At 43.9% G+C, this 24,010-nt stretch overlaps 2 protein-coding genes across 2 annotated transcripts; one reads left to right on the top strand and one right to left on the bottom strand.

The window, feature by feature from the left end:
* Positions 1 to 480: 480 nt before the first annotated feature.
* On the bottom strand, positions 481 to 2,192 carry ROMO1 (reactive oxygen species modulator 1). The gene is made up of 3 exons (XM_036321711.1): positions 2,052 to 2,192; positions 1,740 to 1,870; positions 481 to 670 (listed from the first exon to the last, which is right to left on the bottom strand). Exons 2-3 carry the CDS (start codon positions 1,868 to 1,870, stop codon positions 562 to 564), a joined length of 240 nt encoding a protein of 79 aa, XP_036177604.1. The 5' UTR covers positions 2,052 to 2,192; the 3' UTR covers positions 481 to 561.
* NFS1 (NFS1 cysteine desulfurase) lies at positions 2,184 to 23,630 on the top strand. The gene is made up of 13 exons (XM_036321710.1): positions 2,184 to 2,310; positions 2,894 to 3,003; positions 3,710 to 3,826; positions 6,162 to 6,245; positions 9,062 to 9,214; positions 10,548 to 10,641; positions 11,171 to 11,305; positions 17,762 to 17,919; positions 20,659 to 20,764; positions 20,842 to 20,923; positions 21,842 to 21,925; positions 22,498 to 22,587; positions 22,937 to 23,630. Exons 1-13 carry the CDS (start codon positions 2,214 to 2,216, stop codon positions 22,998 to 23,000), a joined length of 1,374 nt encoding a protein of 457 aa, XP_036177603.1. The 5' UTR covers positions 2,184 to 2,213; the 3' UTR covers positions 23,001 to 23,630.
* Positions 23,631 to 24,010: the final 380 nt, after the last annotated feature.

Raw genomic sequence — 24,010 nt, forward strand, 5'->3', positions numbered from 1 at the left:
TCCTGTATTCTCGCCTTTGTCACCTCAGATGCATGACTGAATCATAACTGGTTCTTTTTCTCATCAAGCCAACAGGTATATCTGGACAACTTTTGAATGAACATAGTATTGAAAATAAAACATTCCTGCCTGGCTGGTGTTGCTAAACATACTAAAAAAAAACACCCTTTTGCATTGTGACCTTGAAATGAAATCTACCTGTAACTTGTTTTTCACCTTTAAAACACTAATGATAGGGGACACATGCAATGCTTTCAACAATAAAGACATTAAAAAAATTAAAACGGTGATAAATCAAAAGGTTGAGTAATAAGGGCTTACTAGAATCTATGAAAGGTTCCAGCCATGGAAAAATTTTCTAGCTTGTAGTTAACATACAGGTCTAGTGAAAACTACAAACCTACTCGGCCTACCTCAGAAAATCTCTAAGCAAGCTGTATAATAGTCTGGAGTGAGAAGAAGAAAACAATGCCTCCAACACAGACTACTCAAAGTGTTTTTATTATAGTACATGGGCTGGGACTGATGGGATAGGGTAGATGTGGGCAACCATTGCCCTGATTAGCATCGGATGCCCATCCCGATAGCCATGAATGTGCCAAAGGTGCCGCCACTCTGCATCATGGTTTTCCCGATGCCGCCCATCAGCTCCCGACCCCGCATTCCAATCCTGAGAGGAGGAAACCAAGATGGGGCCAGTTGGGAACAAAAATACTGTATATGGAGAAATATTAACTGCCCTTTTCCAACATGTGCTTCTAAGGATGAATCATGCACTCCAGAAGTCTAATAGGACATTAGCCCCTCCCACCCAGGATCAGTAATGACAAGTTGAAAAGGATCTATCAGATACTGCCTTTAGTTTCTGAGAGGCTGGTTTTACCTCTAGAATCTGTATATATAACCCAGTAACAACAGCTGTCTTAGACGGTTTCCTAGTGTTAAAAGTGATTGTGGAGCCCTAACCGGTTTGGCTCAGTGGATAGAGCCTAGGCCTGCGGACTCAAGGGTCTCGGTCAAGGGCATGTACTTTGGTTGCGGGCAGCACATCCCCAGTATGGGGTGTGCAGGAGGCAGCTGATCGATGTTTCTAACTCTATTCCTCTTCCCTCCCCTCTGTAAAAATCGAATAAAAAATATATTTTTTAAAAAAAGTAACTGGAGTCATTTTATGGACTATGTCAAGTATAAAAGAATTGTGATAACAAGCATCTAGCACAGTGATTGACACAGAAAGTGCACAGTAAGTAGTAACTTTCAGTCTGAAAAAATGAGAATAGTCATTTATATGAGAATAGTCATATACGTGAAAATGACATTTAAGGTGTAGAATTTATCTGCTTCATTTCTACATCCTGTTGCTCCTCAACAAGTTTCACGATGTGCAACTGGAAATAACAGCAACGACGGTCATAACTATTTACTGAGCACTTAATATGTGCTATATTCTGTGCTAAGTGTTCTCTGACTTGATCCTTACAACTCTATGAGGTAGGTGTTACTGACCTCATTCTACACTTGAGGAAACCCAGGCTCAACTTGCCTAAGGTTACAGACTAGTAAGCGCTGGAGAGGAGGGATTCCAACCTGTCCTTCCACACGGAAGGTGGTTAGGAAACTGGTCTCGCTCAGAGGTCAGCGAGATTGCCACGCGTTAGTCTCCATTCAGGCGGCAGGCCAAGTGGAGTGGGCGGGAAGGTCCGGTAGTCCCACCCCAGGTCACCACCCGCGCCCCTCACCTGAGGCAGGAAAACGTGCCGAAGAGCGCCCCGGCCGCCATGCCTACGGCGCAACCCATCACAAAGCCCATCTTCACACGGTCGAAGCAGCTTGGCTGGGACTGTCCATAGGGACCCACGGCCACCGGCATCTGTGGGGTTCGAGGATCAAGGAAATGCAGGCCTGGCCGCCAGCCCGAGAGTCGGGCGGGGTCAGAGGAAAAGGGGTTGGGGAGCGGACGTAAGGGCTCGAGGAAGCTCGGGAAGGAAAATCCGCGTGTAACCCGATTCCATCACCCTCTTAGTGTTCCGACCCTCGAGCCCCCACCTCACCTCGCTCGCGGCCTCGGTCGCTCAGTCTACGTCTCACACGGAACGCGAGGCGGAGCGCGCTGATGGCCTGAGGAATCGCTTCCGGGGCACTGAACAGTACTTCCGGGAGTTCGTAGCTAAGTACTGCAGCCGCTCGGGGCGAGGGGCTGTGCCTCCGGGACCATGTTGCTGCGGACAGCTTGGAGGCGGGTGGCTGCGGCCCTGCCAGCAGCTCAGGGGCCGAGTCTCGAGGCGCCCACTCGGGGTCTGCGCCTGCGCGGTACGCTCCGGGTCCCGCTTGCTGCTTCCCTCCCAGGAGGCGCGCCTTCTTTCTCCTCCGCGCGGCGACGCACCTGTGAATATTCCGTAGCCTCCCTCTTCCGCCCCTACCCAGACCCTCTGACCCTTCCCCTGGGCTTCATCCCTCCAGTTTTCTCAAGCTGGCTTTCTTAGTGCCTTCGCCGCCACCCACTCAGATCTTATCCCACTGGCCTTCCGAGCCTGAGGCTCGGCCTTCATTCTTCTAACCAACTTTTAGAGATGCTAGTGGTCCAGCAAGTGACCTTCAAAGGAGAGCTTATGTCTCCACATCCCTTCTAAATGGCTTTGCCATTTCAGAGCCTTCCCAACTCCCAACGGTGCAACTTTAATAATGTCCCAACATCCCCCTCCAAGAGCCCTGCCTTTGTCCCTTATCTCCTTTTACAGTTTGCTCAAATCCTGATGTTTTCTTTCCTTTTTCATTAAGATTCAACCCCAGTATTCCTTAAACTTAACTCACCTCCATCCCGGCTTTACCTTCTGATGTCTTGGATACCCTGTGTCCATAGTCACTTGGCCACTCTGTTCCATATTTTTGGCAGTTGCAGACCATGCTCCCCAGTCTGCTGTTCCCTCAGATACAGCCACTGCTCCAGAGATGGAGTCAGTGCTGCGACCTCTGTATATGGATGTGCAAGCTACAACTCCTCTGGTAAGGATGGAGGGGCAGCTTTCCCCATGCTGTTTATAGGAATTATATTGTAGAAGTGACAATGTACAGCAGGGGTTGAATTCTTGTAGAGCTAAGAGCCATTGAAGAATGTGTTCAGGAAAAAGCAGTGAGCTAGGAGTTAGGAGGCTTAAGTTGCAGTCCGATAGAAATGACTCAACTACTTACAAGCTGTTGATCTAGGTCAAATCACTTCAGTGCAGGCACTATAGTAGTAGTTAAAATCATGGGCTCTGGAATTAGCAGCACTGCTATTTAGTAACTATGAATGTGGGCAAGTAGTAAATGGATGAAAAGACATAAAACAGCCCTTAACAGCGTGGCACATGATGAGCACTTGAATATTAATATAAGATTTCACCAATATGTGGACTCTGTCATGTCCTGGCCCCTTGCAGATCACATTTCCTGGTAGGAATGTAAATACCTGTAGAAATGGCTGTCAGGACATGACAGTGTTTATAGATTACCCAGGGAGATGGTAGAATAGCCTGATTTAAGATGGATTGGGAGTGGGAGTGTATTAAGTTGATATTTGGTTAGTACCTGAGGGGCTGGAAGAATGTTGGAGGCCTAATCTGGGCATTGTCTGAAGGGTTAGGAGTTTGTCGAGGCAGGTCTGAGGAGATGGAGTTGGGCCTAAGTTAACTATGGGCTCAAGAAGACTGATCTGTTCTTTTGTGCTCAGGACCCTCGGGTGCTTGATGCCATGCTCCCTTACCTAGTCAACTACTATGGGAACCCACACTCCCGGACACATGCTTATGGCTGGGAGAGTGAGGCAGCCGTGGAACGTGCTCGCCAGGTTAGTACAGAGGAATCTAGGAGGTACTGATGTCATGGATTTAGTGGCCTGTGGGAGGCATTTCCTTCTTGGTAGGTATGGGTGGAGGTAGAAGTGGTTTGGAACTCTTTAAGAGATTCAGAGAGCAGGCCTTGGAGTCCCTCTAAAGCAGCGGTTCTCAACCTGTGGGTCGCGACCGCTTTGGGGGATCGAACGACCCTTTCACAGGGGTCGCCTAAGACCATCGGAAAACACATATATAATTACATATTGTTTTTGTGATTAATCACTATGCTTTAATTATGTTCAATTTGTAACAATGAAATTGGGGGTCACCACAACATGAGGAACTGTATTAAAGGGTCGCGGCATTAGGAAGGTTGAGAACCACTGCTCTAAAGGCATTTGATTAGTTCCCACATTCCCTAACTAAATGACCTTTGGCAAGTTATTTAATTTCTCTAAGCCTTAGTTTCCTCACATTGCAAATGAGATTGTAATAGTTCCTACTCCCTAGGGCAGTGATGGTGAACCTTTTGAGTTCGGTGTGTCAGCATTTTGAAAAACCCTAACTTAACTCTGGTGCGTGTCACATAGAAATTTTTTGATATTTGCAACCATAGTAAATAAAGACTTATATTTTTGATATTTATTTTATATATTTAAATGCCATTTAACCAAGAAAAATCAACCAAAGAAATGAGTTCACGTGTCAGCTCTGACACGCGTGTCATAGGTTCGCCATCACTGCCCTAAGGTTATTGGGTGAATTAAATGAGACAATGCTAGTAATGGGTTTATTAATCCAGTGCCTATATATATGATGAGCTCAATAGTGCTTTTTCTTTTAATACAAAATTTTTTTAAAAAATATATTTTATTGACTTTCTACAGAGAGGAAGGAACAGGAATAGAGCCAGAAACATCGATGAGAGAGAAACATCGATCAGCTGCCCCCTGGGCACCCCCCACTGGGGATGTGCCCCCAACCAAGGCACATGCTCTTGACTGGAATCGAACCCGGGTCCCTTCAGTCCGCAGGCCAACGCTTCATCCACTGAGCCTAACCAGCCAGGGCTAATACAAATTTTAAAAATTGATATTAGAGCAAGGGAAAGAGAAAGACAATCGGTTGCCTCCCACATGTGCCCCGAATGGAGATCAAACCCACCACCTTTTTGTGTACAGGGTAACGCTTCTACCAACACTGGCCAAGGCTGAAATAGTGCTTTTTTTTAAAATGTTTTTATTGATTTTAGAGAGAGGAAGGGAGAAGGAAAGAGGAGGATAGAAACATCAGTGACAGAGAAACATGGATTGTCTGCTTCTTTCATGCCCTCTACTGGTGATCGAGCCCACAACCACGGCATGTGCCCTGAATCAAACTGTAACTTCCTGGTTCATAGGTTGACCACTGACCCACACCAGCCAGGCACTAGTACTTTCTTTTTCTTTTTTTGTTAATCCTCACTCGAGTATATTTTTCCATTGATTTTTAGGGAGAGTGGAAGAGAGAGGGAAAGACAGAGAGAAACATCAATGTGAGAGAAACACATCGATTGGTTGTCTCCTGCATGTGCCCTGACCAGGGCCCCAGGTCTAGGAGGAGCCTGCGATCAAGGTACATGCCCTTGACTAGAATCAAATCCGGGGCCCTTTGGTCTGTAGGCCAACGCTCTATCCACTAAGCCAAACGGGTCAGGGCACACTAGTACTGTCTTAAAATCAGCAATATTGTCCTGGCAGGTGTGGCTCAGTTTGTTGAGCATCATTCCATGCACCAAAAAGTCACCAGTTCAATTTCTGGTCAGGGTACATACTCAGGTTTTGGGTTTGAATCCCAGTGTCTCTCTCTCTCTTTCTAAAATCAATAAAATCAGCCCTGGCTGGTTTGGCTCAATGGATGGAGTGTCGGCCTGCAGACTGAAGGGTCCCAGGTTTGATTCCAGTCATGGGCACATGCCCGGATTGCGGGCTCGATCCCCAGTGGGGGGCATGCAGGAGGCAGCCAATCAATGATTATCTGTCATCATTGATGTTTCTATCTCTCCCTCTCCCTTCCTCTCTGAAATCAATAAAAATATATTTTTTAAAATAAAAAAATAAAATCATATTTTAAAAAACACACCAGTATTATCATTATTATTATTCTTTTGTTTTGGGCTGGGAAAGAGCCTGGGATCTGGGATGTAAGTGAGTTTATCCTTGTCTGACCCTAGGAGGTGCAGAGCTTCTTGGGCAGTTGATAGAATACCGTGGAGCGCTTCTCGATCTAGAGCTCTGTCCTAGCTGTGTCCTGTAGTCAAGTACTTTCCTGGGGAAATGATGTTACTTATCTCTGTTTCTTGGCTTGCAGCAAGTAGCATCTCTCATTGGGGCCGATCCTCGTGAGATCATTTTCACTAGTGGCGCTACTGAATCCAATAACATAGCAATTAAGGTAAGGGGGCATATTGGGGCTTTCTTGACTTGGGATATGGTATCTTTATGTCATCTGGGTTCATACATGTATTTCCCAGCCACCCACTCCCACCCTATTGTGAAGAGAAGACACATATACTCTTTCTAATTTGTTGCTTCCTTCATTGCTTTGCCATCTAAAATCTTTGCTCCTATTGAACTGAGTTCCATAAGGTAGTTGGATAGGAAAGGCAGTGGCTCTTGGGCCATTAACCACTTGATTTTTTGGACAGCAGCTACTTCACAGAGTGGATAATGGTGACTTAACGTTTTTCCCCGTCCTTTGGATCTCGTCACAGTGAAGTCCAGAATGCACTTATAATTGGGCATGTTTCTCAGTTTCACCCTTGTATGTATGATTTCACAGCTGCCTTCCTCTCAGCCTTCCCTTTTCTTTCTGATCAGATCTGTTTGCAACAAGTACCTCCCATTTCTTTAAATGACCGCATTTTTTTTAAAGTTCTGATTACTCTGGTACCCTCTGCAAGCATTCACTTGGTCACCCATTCTAGGATCAGCACAACTCTACCCTTGGGACATACAGATATTTGGTACTTATAAAAGTAAAATTCCACTCTCAATAGTTATGAGTATGTTTCATAGAACATACTCACCTTTGATTGAGCCTGGTTACCAGGATCATTGTATAAATACCCTGGTTCTAATAAATTGTGGGCTGCTATAAGTTCAACTCTGGCTTTACAACCTCTCACCATTGTCTCTCACCTGTGCGTCCAATATTTTATTTTATTTTTGTGTATTTTATTTTATGACCTGTCCTGAGTGTAAGAGGCCAGGGACAGGCTCCAGAATCATCCTGCCTGATTCTGTTAGCAGGAAATCGTCCTTTCTTTGGACTATAGAGACCACAGAGCCAGATCCCCTATGGAGATGGTTTCAAAAATGTGAAAATGTTTGCTTTGGAAGGCCCCACAGATCCCAAACCTAGAGGTTAAAGATTGCTAAGAATAGTTGTGACATTGTCCCCCTTAGTGGCCTAGATGGGTAGAGTAAATATCTACCTGCTATTAGAGCCTTCTACACTGTGGGTAAATGAGATAGGAGACGGGGCAACTTTTAAATGTTTTCCTTTTATGTTTCTTGTCTTTGAGAACATGCAGTTTTTATGTTTTAAATTTGGCCTAATTAGTTTATATTCTTTTATAGTAATGCTCTATGATAAGCTCTGGAGGAATGGGGTTGTACATTTTATTTCTTTAATTTTTAGAAAGTAATTCATATATTTGTAGTATGATTTTTAACTCTTTAGAAAAGTTTAAAATAAAATATGTCTTCCTCCCCTATTCTAGCCCCAAGTCCTGCTCCGAAAAGTTAATTATGTTATAAACTAATTCTGTTTATTGTTTCAAAAAAACCCCACACATATATGAATATGCTTTTAATATTTTCACAAACTGTAGCATGTCATATTTATTCTTCTGTAGCCATTAATAACATATCCTATGTTCTTCCATTTTAAACTCCATTATTTTTACTATAAGTACATTCTTGTGTATGGAGTTGTGTTATCACAACTTAGTATTCATTTTACTAGTCATTCGCCTGGATGTGTTTAACCTTCCCATTTTTCTTGAGGATTGTAAATATAACTAAAGCATATTTTGTTTCTATAGCTTCTCTATTTTTTAAAATATTTCCCTAAGGTAAACTCCCAAAAGAGGAATCACAGTTAAAGAATGTGAATACAGCTTTTAAGACATCTTTCTACACAATTCTCTGAAGACTTAGAGCATAAATACTGCCATTAGCAAGGAATAAGTGTATGAGTTTCACTTCTACACTGCCAGCTTTGGCAATCAGTATCCCTATATTTGCATGTTTTGCTATTTAAATAGAAATAAATGACAGAGGCTTTTGCTTGTGGTGGTGTAAGGGTAGGCATGTTCCCTGTTTTCCATCTGTGAATATATTTGGTCTTTGTTCCCTGTTCCTGGTACAGAGCTTCAAAAAGCCTTGGAGTTTCCTGAATGACAGGATTGTCATTCCTTATTCAAAACAAGCTTCTTTGTACCATTTCTGAGTTTATGGTAATGAGGTAATTCGTGTGGGCCCTTAGTTTCAAGGGACAGGCTGGCTACTCCAAAAAGATCAAGCATGTGATTAAAAGGTTGGAACGTCCCACTCTCCTGTCCTCTGGGGAGGAGAGTGGGGCTGGAGATTGGATTGGGCCCAATGGCCAAAGATTTAATCAATCATGCCTATGTAATGAAACCCCCCATAAAAACTCTGGGCAGAGAGGCTTGCAGGAGCTTCCAGATTAGTGGACTTATGGGTGTGTGGAGAAGGTGGTGGCATGGCTAGATTCCAGGAGGAAAGAGCATGGAAGCTCTGTGCCCCGCCTCACTCTAGACCTCACCCTATGCATCTCTTCCATTTGGCTGTTCTGAGATATATTCTTTATAATAAAACCCTGGTCATAAGTACACCGCTTTTAATGAGTTCCGTGAGTTATTCTAGGGAATTATTGAACTTTAGAGGGCTGTGGAAGCCCTGAATTTGTAGCCAGCGGGGCAGAAGTATGGCGGATGGTTGTGACATCCAGGACTCGCAGTTGGGTTGTAAGTGGGAGCAATCTTCTGGGACTGAGTCCCTTACCCTGCAGTAACTCTGGGTAGTTAGTATCAGAGTTAAATTGATTTGTAGGACAACCAGTGGGTGTTAGAGATTTGATCGTGGAGCACACCGCCTTGCCCACTTTCCCTTTACAGATGGGATGGAGGTCATTGCCATCTTTCTAAAAATATTCTCCTTTCTTCCACCACCACCAATTTGTAGGGGGTGGCCAGGTTTTACAGGTCACGGAAAAAGCACTTGATCACCTCCCAGACAGAACACAAGTGTGTCTTGGACTCTTGCCGCTCACTGGAAGCTGAGGGCTTTCAGGTCACCTACCTCCCAGTGAAGAAGAGTGGGATCATTGACCTGAAGGTAGGAGTGGCTCTTGGCAGGAGTGGAAAAATTGGAGCAGCATGGCTTCTGCCTGTGTATCTATATCTATCTCCAGCCTTAGCTCAAGCTTGAAGGACTAGATCTAATGACGAGGGTGGGGCTTAGAGAAATAGGCCTGGCAGAGAAGCCAAGATTATGTTCCCTTTGAGTGTGTACCATCTTCCTTTTCTCTGGAGGATGTGTTTCTCAGCTTTGTTGCTGCTTCCTGGTTTGTGTGGGAGTCACTGGATGTGTGAGCAGGATGCCAGGGGCTTAACCGTGGCAAAGCTCTGGCCTCCTCCCCTACTCTAAAGAGGAGATATAGATTTTTAGAAAAATATTTCCCTTTTTGTATTATGTCCTTATGTGTCCATTTTGGGTAGTGAGTCCAAGCATCTTGTCCACCAGAGTTTGGATACTAGCATCCCTAGACAAATCCTAAGATGTAGTATGTAGACAGAGCCCTGTCATGTACATTTGGAATTAAGGAGGGAACATAACATTACATGAAGGTAGGAGAAAGTGAGGCGGCGAAATCTCTGATTGGTTTACAGAATAGTTAACAAGATTATGTGCTCCTTTGAAGGTGGTCACACCTCTGAGAGGTGTGGAAAAGAGGATTATTCTGGTATTTCAAAGGTGTATTAACCTAGATGCCCAAGAACAATGGACAGGGCTTGCTTAAGGCAAGATAAACCTTTCATTAAAGAAGTTAGAGGTCTAGGGCATGTGCACCCACCAAACCTGCCCAGTTAAGATTTTTTTTTAACTTTTTTTTTTTTTTTTAATTCAGTTAGGAATTTTTTTAAAAATCTTCACTTGAGGATATTTTTCCCATTGCTTTTCAGAGAGAGACACATCAACTGGTTGCCTCCCACATTTGCCCCCGACCAGGGCCAGGGAGTGAACCTGCAACCCAGGTATGTGCCCTTGATCCAGAGCCGAACCTGAGACCCTTAAGTGCTCAAGCTGATGCTCTAACCATTGATCGATCTCACCGGTCAGGGCCAGTTAGGAATTTTTTATCAGATCACCCTGTGAGATTATTCTTGGTCACTGATTTATTACAGCACCCCTTTTTGTTCACAAGTTTTATAAAGAACAAGCACTGCCAAAGTGTTTTGGTTTTTATGTCAAAGTGTTTTTCAGTGTGGCTGTACCATTTTACATTTCCATGAGTAATATGAATGATACAGTTTCTTTGCATCCTCCCCAGCAATTTTGTATTATCACTATTCTGATAGGTGTGTAGCAAAAGACTAAGCTTGCCCACATTCTAAGTTAGGGAGTACCTGGTGGTGCTGTATAGCCTCCTTACTCCTGATATTCTTAGGAACTAGAGGCTGCTATCCAGCCCGATACCAGCCTGGTCTCAGTCATGTCTGTGAACAATGAGATTGGAGTGAAGCAGCCCATTTCGGAAATAGGTGAGTGTCGTGGTGAACCCTTATGCTTGCCCACCAAGCATCTGAGTAGCGGGAGGGGGCTGGGAGGTGTAACACTTTATAGAATACAGTAAGAAAATCTGGGGAAAGAGATATACATGATATAGCCAGTATTTGAATCCAGGTCTAGTACCTTTTATGTTCTTTTCATTTTACTGCAGTTGGTGTAGTAAAAAAAAATCCCCAAAAACCTCTAATCTTTTTTTTCTTCCTCTGTTTTCAGCTTTGAACATCTCTTTATTATGCTAACTTAGAGCCAGACTCAACCTCCTAGTCACATTAGCAAATTCATCTGTTAATCTTTATCTCTTTTAAATAAAAAGGGATATGAAAGTTGATCTGATATGTTGAAAGACCAGTGTTGAAGAGAGAGAAAGAGAAATGATTTATTACATGGTTAGGGGCTAATGCCAGATGCAGTTTTGCCTTAGAACTCATGGAACATTGTGGGATCACTGCCAGGTGACTTCCCAACATTGTGCTATGTTCTTTCCCTCTGTTGTTTCCTCAGGGCGGATTTGCAGTTCCAGAAAGGTCTATTTCCATACCGATGCAGCCCAGGCTGTTGGAAAAATCCCACTTGATGTCAACGACATGAAAATTGATCTCATGAGCATCAGTGGTCACAAAATCTATGGTCCCAAAGGTACCAGCCCCTCCTAGAGTTCCTCTGCTCTGTACCTTCCAGTAAACCCTTTGATAGGTGTTTCTTGTGTTGTAGGCGACACAGCACCAGGTAACTAACTGGTGGGGTCAGACCAGACCTGGGTTCAGCAACCTCAGTATTTGAGTTTGGCTAGGAAAGAATTTAGAGCCAAGACCCAAACTATAAGAGAACACATATTTAGTAAAGCACAGAGGTAGAAAAAGTAATTCCTAGGAGAAATGGGCTTAGGAAACAAGTTATAGAGGTAAAGGGAAAACCCTTGAAGCTAGGGAGTGAGGAAGATAATGGTAACATGCCTTGGGGGTGGGTAGAGAGGGGTAGGGAAAGGGAGAGAGCACTGGGTGGAGATTTTATTTTATTTATTTATTTATTTATTTTAAAATATATATATTTTATTGATTTTTTTTACAGAGAGGGAGAGTTAGAAACATCGATGAGAGAGAAACATCGATCAGCTGCCTCCTGCACACCCCCCACTGGGGATGTGCCCGCAACCAAGGTACATGCCCCCGACCAGAATCGAACCCGGGACCCTTCAGTCTGCAGGCCAATGCTCTATCCACTGAGCCAAACCGGTCAGGCTATTTATTTATTAAAAACGCATTTTATTTTAGAGAGAGAACATCGATTTGTTGTTCCACTTATTTATGCATTCATTGGTTGATTTTTTTTAAACATATTTTTTATTGATTTTCTACAGAGAAGAAGGGAGAGGGATAGAGAGCTAGAAACATCAATGAGAGAGATTGATCAGCTGCCTCCTGTACGCCCCCCACTGGGAATGTGCTCGCAACCAAGGCACATGCCCTTGACCGGAATCGAACCCGGGACCCTTCAGTCCACAGGCCAATGCTCCATCCACTGAGCCAAACCGGTTCGGCCATTGGTTGATTTTTTAAAAAAAAATATTTTTATTGATTTCAGAGAGGAAGGGAAAGGAAGAGAGAGATAGAAACATCATTGATGAGAGGGAATCATTGATCGGCTGCCTCCTGCACGCCCCCTTCTGGGGACTGAGCCCACAACCCCGAGCATGTGCCCTTGACCGGAATCAAACCCACGACCCTGGAGTCCACAGGCCGATGCTCTATCCACTGAGCCAAATCAGCCAGGGCTATTATTTTTTTAAAATATATTTTTATTGATTTCAGAGAGGAAGGGAGAGGTAGAGAGAGACAGAAACATCAATGATGAGAGAGAATCATTGGAACCTGCAACCCGGGCATATGCCCCTGACCAGAATCTAACCCAGGACCCTTCAGTCCACAGGCCCACACTCTAGCTCTATCCACTTAGCCAAACCGGCTAGGGATGGATAGAGATTTTAGGGGAGGTCCCACAGGAAGATATTATTAGAATATTCAGCCCAGCTGGCATGCTCAGTGGTTGAGCATTGACCTATATGAACCAGGAGGTCATGGTTCGATTCCCAGTCAGGGCATATGCCTGTGTTGCAGGCTTGATCCCGTTGTGGGGTGTGCAGGAGACAGCCAATCAATAATTCTCTCTCATCATTGATGTTTCTATCTCTTTCTCCCTCTCCCTTCCTCTCTAAATTAATAAAATCAACAAAAATATATTATCAAAAAAAAAATATTCAGCAGCTTTCCAGATGTGTCCTTTCAGGGTCTAAGTCTCAACTGCAGGGGGTCTTTAGTCAATGCAGCTGGTCCTGAGGTCAGCCGTGGGGTCGCTGGTCTGGTTTTGCTGCTTTTCTGGGCCTGGAGCTGAAATACAACTGAGGCCTAGATGTTATCTCTAGGGAGGAAAGGTCAGGGGGTCTAAACTGCATGACCAGCAATATGCTAGGGGAAGAATAGTCACCCTGCGGGGCGAGGTCCAACCCTATAACTGTCCTTTGCTGGGCACCCAGGACTTTCTGCCCTGGTGACCTTCTGTACCTGGCACATGGTCCTTGCTCTGCTCATGTTTATCTAACTGCCTATTACACTTGGAATCATTTGGGACTCTTGTGATCTCAGAAGTTGTAAATTCAGAGTGCCTTGCAGAATTCAAGTGTCATTTATTTTTTATTTTTATTATTAAATTATAAGAGAAAGTAATACGGAGGTAGTAGAAGTAAGCCAGCTGGGCTGCATAGGCTCAGGAAACAAGGTACAGCAGCAAAAGAAGGGCCTTTGGAGCTTAGGAGAGGGAAAGGCAAATTGGGGTGCCTGGGTAGAATAAGAGGGGGGCAGGGTGTGCTCCTATTTGTAGATCCTCATAGTTACTATGTAGCAGACCATTCTTCCCTGTTCTCTTTAGAAAATCCTTAGGAAGAATATAGACATTGATTTGGTTGAGGAACAGGGAATAAGTCCAGCTAGCTTGTCTGACTCTTATGTTATGCAGAGCAATGTTTTTGAGTCCTTTATTCCCCTGTGTTTTTCAGCAGTTCTCAACCTGTGGGTCGAGAACAATGAAAATACATCCTGCATATCAGATATTTACATTACGATTCATAACAGTAGCAAAATCACAGTTATGAAGCAGCAACGAAAATAATTTTATGGTTGGGGGTCACTACAACATGAGGAACTGTATTAAAGGTTCGCGGCATTAGGAAGGTTGAGAACCACTCAGAGGATGATTGTGTGGGCTTAAATGTACATCTCTTGGTGTTTGTTCTTAGACTTAGTCATTTGTGTCCCTGTTAGTCTTTCAAGAATATTTGTCTATTCTATAGGGTCCTTTTGATTAGGAATGTTTTCTAGCTGAATTCTGCTTATTCATCCCAACTTTGTGAAGATATTGTTGTCCTCTATTTTATAGAGGTGGCCATAAAAAACAATTCCTCTTCTGTCTCTGGGGTGAGGGCCTGTGGTGGTTGGTAATGCCAGTACACTTTCTGTGTCTGCAGGTTTTATCATCTGAGTATACATCCTGTGGGAAAAGGTGTGATAGCTCCTGAAAGTATGTAATATGACTTCTTCTAAAGGTTTCCAGAGATTGCAAAGAGTGTTTTTGTGAGCTATTATTTTAAAAAGCCCAACTGCCATTCTATCTTTACCTAAAGTTGCCTTTATTAGCTTTAATTGAAGATACATATATTTTGATAAAACCAGTTAACTCATTGAGCAGAAGCTCTGCTCTGTACTTAAATCTGTAAAGGTATTGTTCACTATCCAAAGTCCTGCTTTCTGAACTCAGGATCTAAGTAAATTTAGACAACATGGTTTCCTTCACTATTCAGACATGGAATCTGAGCATTTTCTCCCCGAACTTAACAACTGCAGAGATTCAGATAGTATAGGATGCTTGAATTTGATGAAAAATTAAATATTTTTTGATTCATGTAGTTTGGTACATAAGTTATTTTAAAACTGGGGTTTCTTGCCCTAGCCAGTTTGGCTCAGTGGATAGAGCGTTGGCCTGCAGACTGAAGGGTCCTGGGATCAGTTCTGGTCAAGAGCATATGCAGGCTCAATCCCCAGCAGAGGGCATGCAGGAGGCAGCCAATCAATGTTTCTCTCTCATCATTGATGTTTCTATCTCTCTCTCCCTCTTCCTTCCTCTCTGAAATCAATAAAAATATATTTTATTTTTATTTTTTATTTTATTTTATTTTATTTTATTTTATTTTATTTTATTTTTTTACAGAGAGGAAGGGAGAGAGATAGAGAGTTAGAAACATCGATGAGAGAGAAACATCGATCAGCTGCCTCCTGCACATCTCCTACTGGGGATATGCGCGCAACCCAGGTACATGCCCTTGACCGGAATCGAACCTGGGACCTTTCAGTCCGCAGGCCGACGCTCTATCCACTGAGCCAAACCGGTTTCGGCAATAAAAATATATTTTAAAAAAACACCGGGGTTTCTTCATGATAACTTTTTATCGTACCCACAATCTCTGCCTAAAAACTTGTTCTGTGTGAGTGGTGAACTTCATCAAGTACCCACTCTATTAAAAAAATTCTTGCCTGGCTGGTGTGGCTCAGTGGTTGAGTGTCAACCCATGAATCAAGAGGTCCCCAGTTCGATTTCCATTCAAGGCACATGCCCTGGTTTCAGGGTTGACCCCCAGCAGGGGGCCTGCAGGAGGCAGCTGATCAGTGATTCTCTCATCGATGTTTTTATCTATCCCTCTCCCTTCCTCTCTCTCTAAAATCAATAAAAACATATTTTAAAAAATTATTGACTACTTTAGTGACTATCTTTGCACCTCTGTGCTTATATTTTGGTATGAAATACTTGTAAGTGGGTTTGCCAAGTCATGAGTCAAACATATTTCTAAGTTTTATAGACCCTGGGAGATTATGCTATTTTTTTTTACTTCCATTTTGATTTCCTCCTGTTTTTTCTTCTAAGGATTTTTTTTTTTTTAAATATATTTTATTGATTTTTTACAGAGAGGAAGGGAGAGAGATAGAGAGTTAGAAACATCGATGGGAGAGAAACATCGATCAGCCGCCTCCTGCACATCTCCCACTGGGGATGTGCCCGCAACCCAGGTACATGCCCTTGACTGGAATCGAACCTGGGACCCCTCAGTCCGCAGGCCAACGCTCTATCCACTGAGCCAAACCGGTTTCGGCCTTCTAAGGATTTTTTAAAGCTTCTTTAAAAACGTTTTTATTGATTTCAGAGAGAGGAAGGGAGAGGGAGAGATAGACGAAACATCAATGACAAAGTAACATTGATGGGCTGCCTTCTGCACGCTCCCTATTGGGGATCGGGCCACAACCCAGGCATGTGCCCTGACCACGAATCGAATCAGTGACCTCTTGGTACATATGGGTCAACACTCGACCACTGAGCCACTCTGGTCAGGCTCCTCAAAGGATTTTTTTGTTGTTAATCCTTTTTTGTTGTTGTTAATCCTCATCTGAGGATATTTTGGCATTGATTTTTTTTTAGAGAGAGTGGAAGGGTGGGGAAGAGACCAAGAGAAATATTGATGTGAGACAGACACATCAATTGGTTGCCTCCCACAGAAGCCCCTACCCTGTTAATCCTATCACCGGAGGATATTTTATTTTCCACTGAGTTTTAGAGTGGAAGGCAGTGGGAGAGACTGAGAGAAACATTAATTGGTTGCCTTCCCCATGCACTCTGATGGGGGGTGGGGATCAAGCCTGCAACCAACGTATGTTCCTTTGACTGGGAATCGAACCTAAGACCCTTCAGTTTGCGGGCTAACACTCTAACCACTGAGCAAAATTGGCCAGAGCTCCCCCTTTGTTTTGTTTTTTTTGTTGTTGTTGTTTGTTTGTTTTTTTAAATATATTTTATTGATTTCTTACAGAGAGGAAGGGAGAGAGACAGAGAGTCAGAAACATCGATGAGAGAGAAACATCGATCAGCCGCCTCCTGCACATCCCCCACTGGGGATGTGCCCGCAACCCAGGTACATGCCCTCGACCGGAATCGAACCTGGGACCCTTCAGTCTGCAGGCCGACGCTCTGTCCATCGAGCCAAACCGGTTTCGGCTCCCCCTTTGTTTTTTAACTCACAAGGTAGCATACTATACTCATTGTTCTGCATTTTGCTTTTTCCACCTAACAATACATCTTTTTTTAAAAAATATATTTTTTATAGATTTTTTTATCTGAGAGAGGAAGGGAGAAGGAGAAGAGAGAGAGAAATAGAAACATCAATGGATCAGTTGCCTACTGCGTGCCTCCTACTGGCATGTGCCCTAACCAGGAATCGACTGGCAACCTCTTGGTGCTTGGGTCAATGCTCAACAACTGAGTCACACAGGCTGGGCATATCTTTTTTTTGGGTGGGGGTGGAGGGAAGGCATATCTTTTTGAAAAAAATTAAAGTACACGCCCTAACCTGTTTGGCTCAGTGGATAGAGTACAGACTGAAGGGTCCTGGGTTTGATTCTGGTCAAGGGCATGTACCTTGGTTGCGGACTCGATCCCCAGTAGGGGGCGTGCAGGAGGCAGCTGAGTGATGTTTCTTTCTAACCGATGTTTCTAAGTCTCTATCCCTCTCCCTTCTTCTCTGTAAAACTCAATAAAATACATTAAAAAAATTAAAGTATAGACTGTTAAAATTTTAACAGTTTTCTAAGAGTGTATTTTGGAGATTTTATAGCAGCTGTACAAAAGGAGCTTTCTCATTCTTTTATACACCTGCTTTGTATTTCATGAAAGACATCTAAGTTGCTTCCAATTTTTTTTTTTTTTGCTATTGTGAGTAATACTGCATTGGGTGATGCCATTTTACACATTCATACGGAGCTACTTTAAACTTAAAAATGAGTCTTGACTCCTTCTGGTAGAGTCCCTCCTGATGTTAAATAATTTTGGTATGTATTATGCTTTTATTGCTGCTTCTTCTTTTCCTCCAAGCTTTTTTATTTTGAAAAGTGGCAAGCTTATAGAAAAGTTGAAAGAATATTTTGAACCCTTTGGAAAGTTATATTTTATTTCGCCTGTATTTTTCTTTTTCTCTTTTATGTAACAAACTTTGTTTCCCAGGGGTTGGTGCCATCTACATTCGCCGCCGGCCCCGTGTGCGTGTGGAGGCCCTGCAGAGTGGAGGGGGGCAGGAGCGGGGTATGCGGTCTGGAACAGTGCCCACACCCTTGGTGGTGGGCCTGGGGGCTGCGTGTGAAGTGGCACAGCAAGAGATGGAGGTAGGGAGAGAGCAGTTTCCTCTCACAACCTTTTCCCCTGTGCTGGGTCTCCTGTTAGAAGCTTCTCAGCATGAATGAGTCAGATCTCTGCCAGAAGAGGAGGTTTAAGAAAACTGTCTTTGTCCCAGTGCTGCTGGCATCTTGTTTTGGAGGGAGGTGTTACGGGCTCCAAAAATCCAGGTCCCTTCAGTAGTTATCAGTGCCGGGAGCCGGTCCATCCTTGCTGTTTCAAAGGACCTGGCATATATGGCATACTGTTCTTAAAATGTTTGCTCACCTTCTTGGCACTATGTGTTTTAACCAAGGTCTCCTCTCTGAGAAAGGTTGTTTCCCCAGGTAGGGATTTTCCCCTGAAGTTAGGGAGGGAATAAAACTCCTCAACTAAGTGCCAGGTGGGTAATTAATCACTTTAACTACGAACAATCATGCTTAAGCTACATAATCTTTACTCCCTGGAATGGAGATAAGAAACGCCCTAACCTTTGGAAAGAGATTGATAGGATTGAATCAACTGGTATAAATACAAATGTAACAAGACAGCAAGAGACAGAACTTAGAAAACAGAACCAAGAGGCACAGAACTTAGACACAGAACCTAGAGAAGAACCTAGAGACAGAACATGGCAAAAGATCCTGGACAGAAACTGGCTTCAGAACCTAGAGACAGAACCTAGCAAGAGAACATGGCAAAAGATCCTGGACTGAACCTGACTACAGAAATTGGCAAGAGAACCTGACTAGAACCTGGTGACTGAACCTGGCTGGAGAACCTGGACAGAACCTGGCTGGAGAACCTAGCGAGGGAACATGGCTACAGAACCTGGCTGGAGAACCTGGAGAACCTAGCAAGAGAACATGGACACAGAACCTGGCTGGAGATCCTAACCAGAACTTCACTGGAGATCCTGACCAGAACTTGGCTAGAGAACCTCGCTATGATGATCATCTGAACGCCCTCTCCGTGTCATTCCTTCTTCGCTGACTCCGTCCACACCTTTGGGGACTCCTGGACCTGCTGGGGTTGGACCCCAGCATATGGCGCCCGAACAGGGACCCCTAGGTAAGCCCCACTCTCGGGATGGATAGGACTCCACCGTAGGAAGAGGGTGGATAGTCTTCGCTGACTCCGTCCACACCTTTGGGAACCCCTGGAACAGGATTCCCCTAGGTAAGCCCCCCCATTGAGAACCCCCACATTCGGGACGGATAGGACTCCACCAGGGTACTTCAGACCCCCCTATAGAGGATAAGTAGGGTAAGAAGGTGGATAGTACAGAACTTAGATTGAGAAGATGTGCCATACTGAGTCCAAAGAAAGAAGACTCTGTATTGATCTTTTAACACATATGCTTGCTAGCAGAGGAATTAAGGTTACTCCCAGTCAGACAGAACGTTTTATACAAGAAGTATGTCCATGCTTTTCTGAGGAAGGAAAGGTAAATGTAAAGGCATGGGAGGAGGTAGGCCCAAGGAGCCTTATCCTTAACCCCACTGCAGCCTTTCCACCCCGGGAAAGTGCAGGATTGGCAAGCTCTCCCTGGGGTGATAGATCAGGACTCAGGTAATAGCGGAAAGCGCCAATCCTACTCTTAAAATGGATACAAGAGAGCATTTGGGGTTTTTCTTTTTAATGCCTGCTTTTAAAAAATAAAAAAGGGGGAATTTGCCGGGAGCCAGTCCATGCTTGCTGTTTCAAGGGACCTGGCATATATGGCATACTGTTCTTAATATGTTTGCTCACCTTCTTGGCACTATGTGTTTTAACCAAGGTCACCTCTCTGAGAAAGGTTGTTTCCCCAGGTAGGGATTTTCCCCTGAGGTTAGGGAGGGAATAAAACCTCTTAACTAAGTGCCAGGCAGGTAATTAATCACTTTAACTATGAACAATCATGCTTAAGCTACATAATCTTTACTCCCTGGAATGGAGATAAGAAACGCCCTAACCTTTGGAATAGAGATTGATAGGATTGGAATCAACTGGTATAAATACAGATGTAACAAGACAGCAAGACACAGAACTTAGAAGACAGAACCTACACAGAACCTAGAGACAGAAGAACTTCGCTGGAGAGAACATGGCAAAAGATCCTGGACAGAAACTGGCAACAGAACCTAGAGACAGAACCTAGACAGAACTTAGAAGACAGAACCTAGAGACAGAACCTAGCAAGAGAACATGGCAAAAGATCCTGGACTGAACCTGACTACAGAAATTGGCAAGAGAACCTGACTAGAACCTGGTGACTGAACCTGGCTGGAGAACCTAGCGAGGGAACATGGCTACAGAACCTGGCTGGAGAACCTGGAGAACCTAGCAAGAGAACATGGACACAGAACCTGGCTGGAGATCCGGACCAGAACTTCGCTGGAGATCCTAGACAGAACTTGGCTGGAGATCCTGGCAAGGCTGCTGATCAACTGAACGCTGTCTCCGTGTCGTTCCTTCTTTGCCGACTCCGTCCACACCTTTGGGGACCCCTGGACCTGCTGGGGCAGGACCCCAGCATATCAGCTCATTTATTTCTGGGTTATTGGAACCCATGTGTCCAATTATTTAGCACCTTTGCATACTAGGTGCTGTGCTCTGTGCTGGGGATACAGTGGTCTCCATGAGTAACATAGGACGATAGGTAGGTCTAATGCACAGTCACTTCTGGACACAGGAGGAGTGCTCCTTGTCCTGTGTGTTTCCTTGCTGTTGATGGTCCTATGCTTAGTTATCTCTTGCCTGTTCCATAGTATGACCACAAGCGAATTTCAAAGTTAGCAGAGCGACTGATACAGAAGATAATGAAGAGCCTTCCGGATGTGGTGATGAATGGGGACCCTCATCACCATTACCCAGGTATGGACATGCCTTTTCTATTTCCATTCTGGAAGAGCCTGAGACTAGACTCCTCTCATAGTTGTTCTCTTTTCCAGGTTGTATCAACCTCTCCTTTGCCTATGTGGAAGGGGAGAGTCTACTGATGGCACTCAAGGATGTTGCCTTATCTTCGGGGAGGTAAGTTGGACCAGATAGAAAGGACTGTGGCAGGACCGATTAACCTGGCTTCTAAGTGTTATAACAGATTATTGAGCTTTCCAGCATAGAGATAACAGGTACAAGAGCTCTTGGTTAAGAATAAGGGTCATTTTGTAAGCATCTATTTATATATTTTGTTAACCCTCATCCGAGCCTATTTTTCTATTGATTTTTAGGGAGAATGGGAGAGAGAGGGAGAGACAGAGAGAAACATCAGTGGAAGAGAAACACACCGATTGGTTGCCTCCTGCACATGCCCCAACCAGGGCCCAGGCAGGGAGGAGCCTGCAACCAAGGTACATGTACTTGACCAGAATTGAACCCAGGACCCTTTTGTCCACAGGCCAACGCTCTATCCACTGAGTCAACCCGGCTAGGGCGTAAACATCTATTTTTTTAGCTAGCTGGGCACAGGCTGAAGTTGCCATTTTAGGAGGGCTTCTTGGGGTAGAATTTTGTACCTTTTGTAGTCCCAGGAGATGCAAGTATCTGTTCTAGTATTATATTAGCAGTTCTGCCGTAGGCCTCCGGAATTGAAGTATACTTTAAAGGCCACCACGGGTTTAGCTGCCATCTATGCTGGTACAATATGGTGTATTCGGTCACAGGGGAGTGAACACGTGTTCTGCTGCCTCTTGTTGTCAGACCAGCTCTTGTGGTGTCATTCTGTGGCAATATCCTTGTTTAAAGAGTTTAACCGCCATATGGGCCAGAGGAGCTAGATTTAAATCCCTTAAAGTGCTGGTAGCCTCGGCCCTTTAGCTCTGACAGGTGAGAATGTCTCTTTTGTCTCCATGTTATGACTCTAGGGACCTGGAAGGTGGGAGCAGGTCTGGGGGTTTGGGGCTAAAATCAGATGTTGATGAACTGAGCAAGGCTCTGTATCTTTTTCCTCAGTGCGTGCACTTCTGCATCCCTGGAGCCCTCTTATGTCCTTCGAGCAATTGGCACTGATGAGGATTTAGCTCACTCTTCTATCAGGTCAGTCAGTTGAGCTGTAACATTTATGAAAGGCATCTTTTTGTATGTATTTTATCTCCTGTTATCGTCTCCTCAATCTAGTTTTCCTTATTCCTTCTTAATTCTTTTTTTTTAATCTTTAAATTCTTTATTAGTTAAGGAATTACAAATGTGTCCTCATCCCTCCCCCCCCCCCCCCGCCCCATTAACCCCCATCTTCTCCCCCCTGTTTTCCATGTCCATTGGTTTGGCTTATATGCATGCATATAAGTCCTCCTTCTTAATTCTTCATGAAAGTTTCTAGACCAGTGATTCTCAGACTTCATTGAATATCACCTGGAAAGTTTGTGTAAGATGAAGATTTCTGAATCCTACACCCAGAGAATATGATTCACTAGGTCTGGAGGAGTAGGAAACTTCTCAGGTGATTCTGATGTGGCTGGTCCACAAACCATAGAAACTCAGACCTTGAGGGGAAGGACCATGTTCTCTCCATGTTGTGTGTGAAGTAAATCCTCATTGAGTATTTGCTGAATGAATTTACCTCAGTGCTAGAGCTCTCATGCAGAGCTCTTCTCCTGTGCCCTTTTCAGGTTTGGCATTGGCCGTTTCACTACAGAGGAGGAAGTGGACTACACAGTAGAGAAGTGCATTTACCATGTGAAGCGTCTTCGAGAAATGAGGTATGCACTGTTGTACCAGAGACCCTTTGGAAGAAATGGCAGTGCTCATGCTGTGTTCACATGGCCGGAAACCAGTTTGCAAATAATTGAATTTTATAATTTAGAGATTCCACAAAACAAGAAAGTGAATATCTTTGGCTACTTATTTTCAGAATATGAAAAAATGTTTTTAAAAACTAAAGTTCATAAATTCAGGTGTTTTTCAGAGTATTAATAGTTGTCCTTGCAGCAATATCAATACAAAATTTGTGATTTGTAGTTTAAGTATAGGAAAACTCCCTTTAATAAAGGATTCTTGGCTGCTGCTTCTCTAAGCCCTCCCTCATCCAATATCTCTTCTCTTTGGCAGCCCTCTCTGGGAGATGGTGCAGGATGGCATTGACCTTAAGAGCATCAAGTGGACCCAACACTAGAAGAGTGGGCCTCTGACTTTGTGCTGTCCTGGTTGCTCCTGCGTCATCACTGCACGGCACCTCATTACACCAGTGGGTGTTTCATGTTCAAACCAGAATTGGTATAGCCCAGTTGACTTCAGCATCAGCTCACTTCCAAGGCAGAAACACAGGATCTTTCCCGGGTCTCAGCTTTTTTCGTGGGAAGCACTCCCCATTTATCTCCAGGATTCCTTCTCTGTTCTTATGATCGGTGGATGTCTCACCCAGAAGCAGAAGGAACATTTGTTATGATCTTGCTCTATATCCTTGGTGGAGAGAGCCAGAAGAAGTAAAAGGAGGCTCTTTGTTCAGGGACCTTGATGCTATACATGGACATTTGAGTTGTTGCTTACTGCTACTAGCAAGACTGATTCCTTCAGGAACAAACATAATCAACTATGATTTAATCTTTTTTTGTGGCCTCAGAGGCCACCTCTTCATAGTGACTGTAGATGGAACAGAAAGCTTGTCTTTCTGTTCTTATCTTCTTTTCTTTAGACCTACTGGAGCGAGAAATATCTATATGATACTACCCATTATTCTAATAATTTGTTTCTTTTTAAAAATTTGTTAATTTGCAGATTAGAGAAATAAAATCGCCTTCCTCTATTTACTCTGTGACTTTATGAGAGGCCCAGGGAGAATTCCAAGCTATGATTGGGAATTGTGGAGCAGACTACTACTACACTTGATTTCCATAGATGACTCAGTCTGCTTGCATATCTCTTCTTTCAACAATTATTTGAGGACTTGTCAGGAGCATAATATTATTCTGGGTATTGGGGATACATTGGTTAACAAAGGACCTTGCCCTCATTCTTGTTGAGAGTCAGAATATAATGAGTAAATAAATAAGCCTATGGAAGAAATAGAGTAGTAAAGGAGATAATGGGGAGAACCTGCTATGTTGGGCATACTTTGAAATCTTTTTTGAGGAGGTGTTAAGCAGAAGTGTGATTTCCAGTCATGGAAAGAGCTAGGGATGAATG

Source organism: Myotis myotis, unplaced genomic scaffold, assembly GCF_014108235.1.
Source record: "Myotis myotis isolate mMyoMyo1 unplaced genomic scaffold, mMyoMyo1.p scaffold_m19_p_9, whole genome shotgun sequence".
Classification (NCBI taxonomy): domain Eukaryota; kingdom Metazoa; phylum Chordata; class Mammalia; order Chiroptera; family Vespertilionidae; genus Myotis; species Myotis myotis.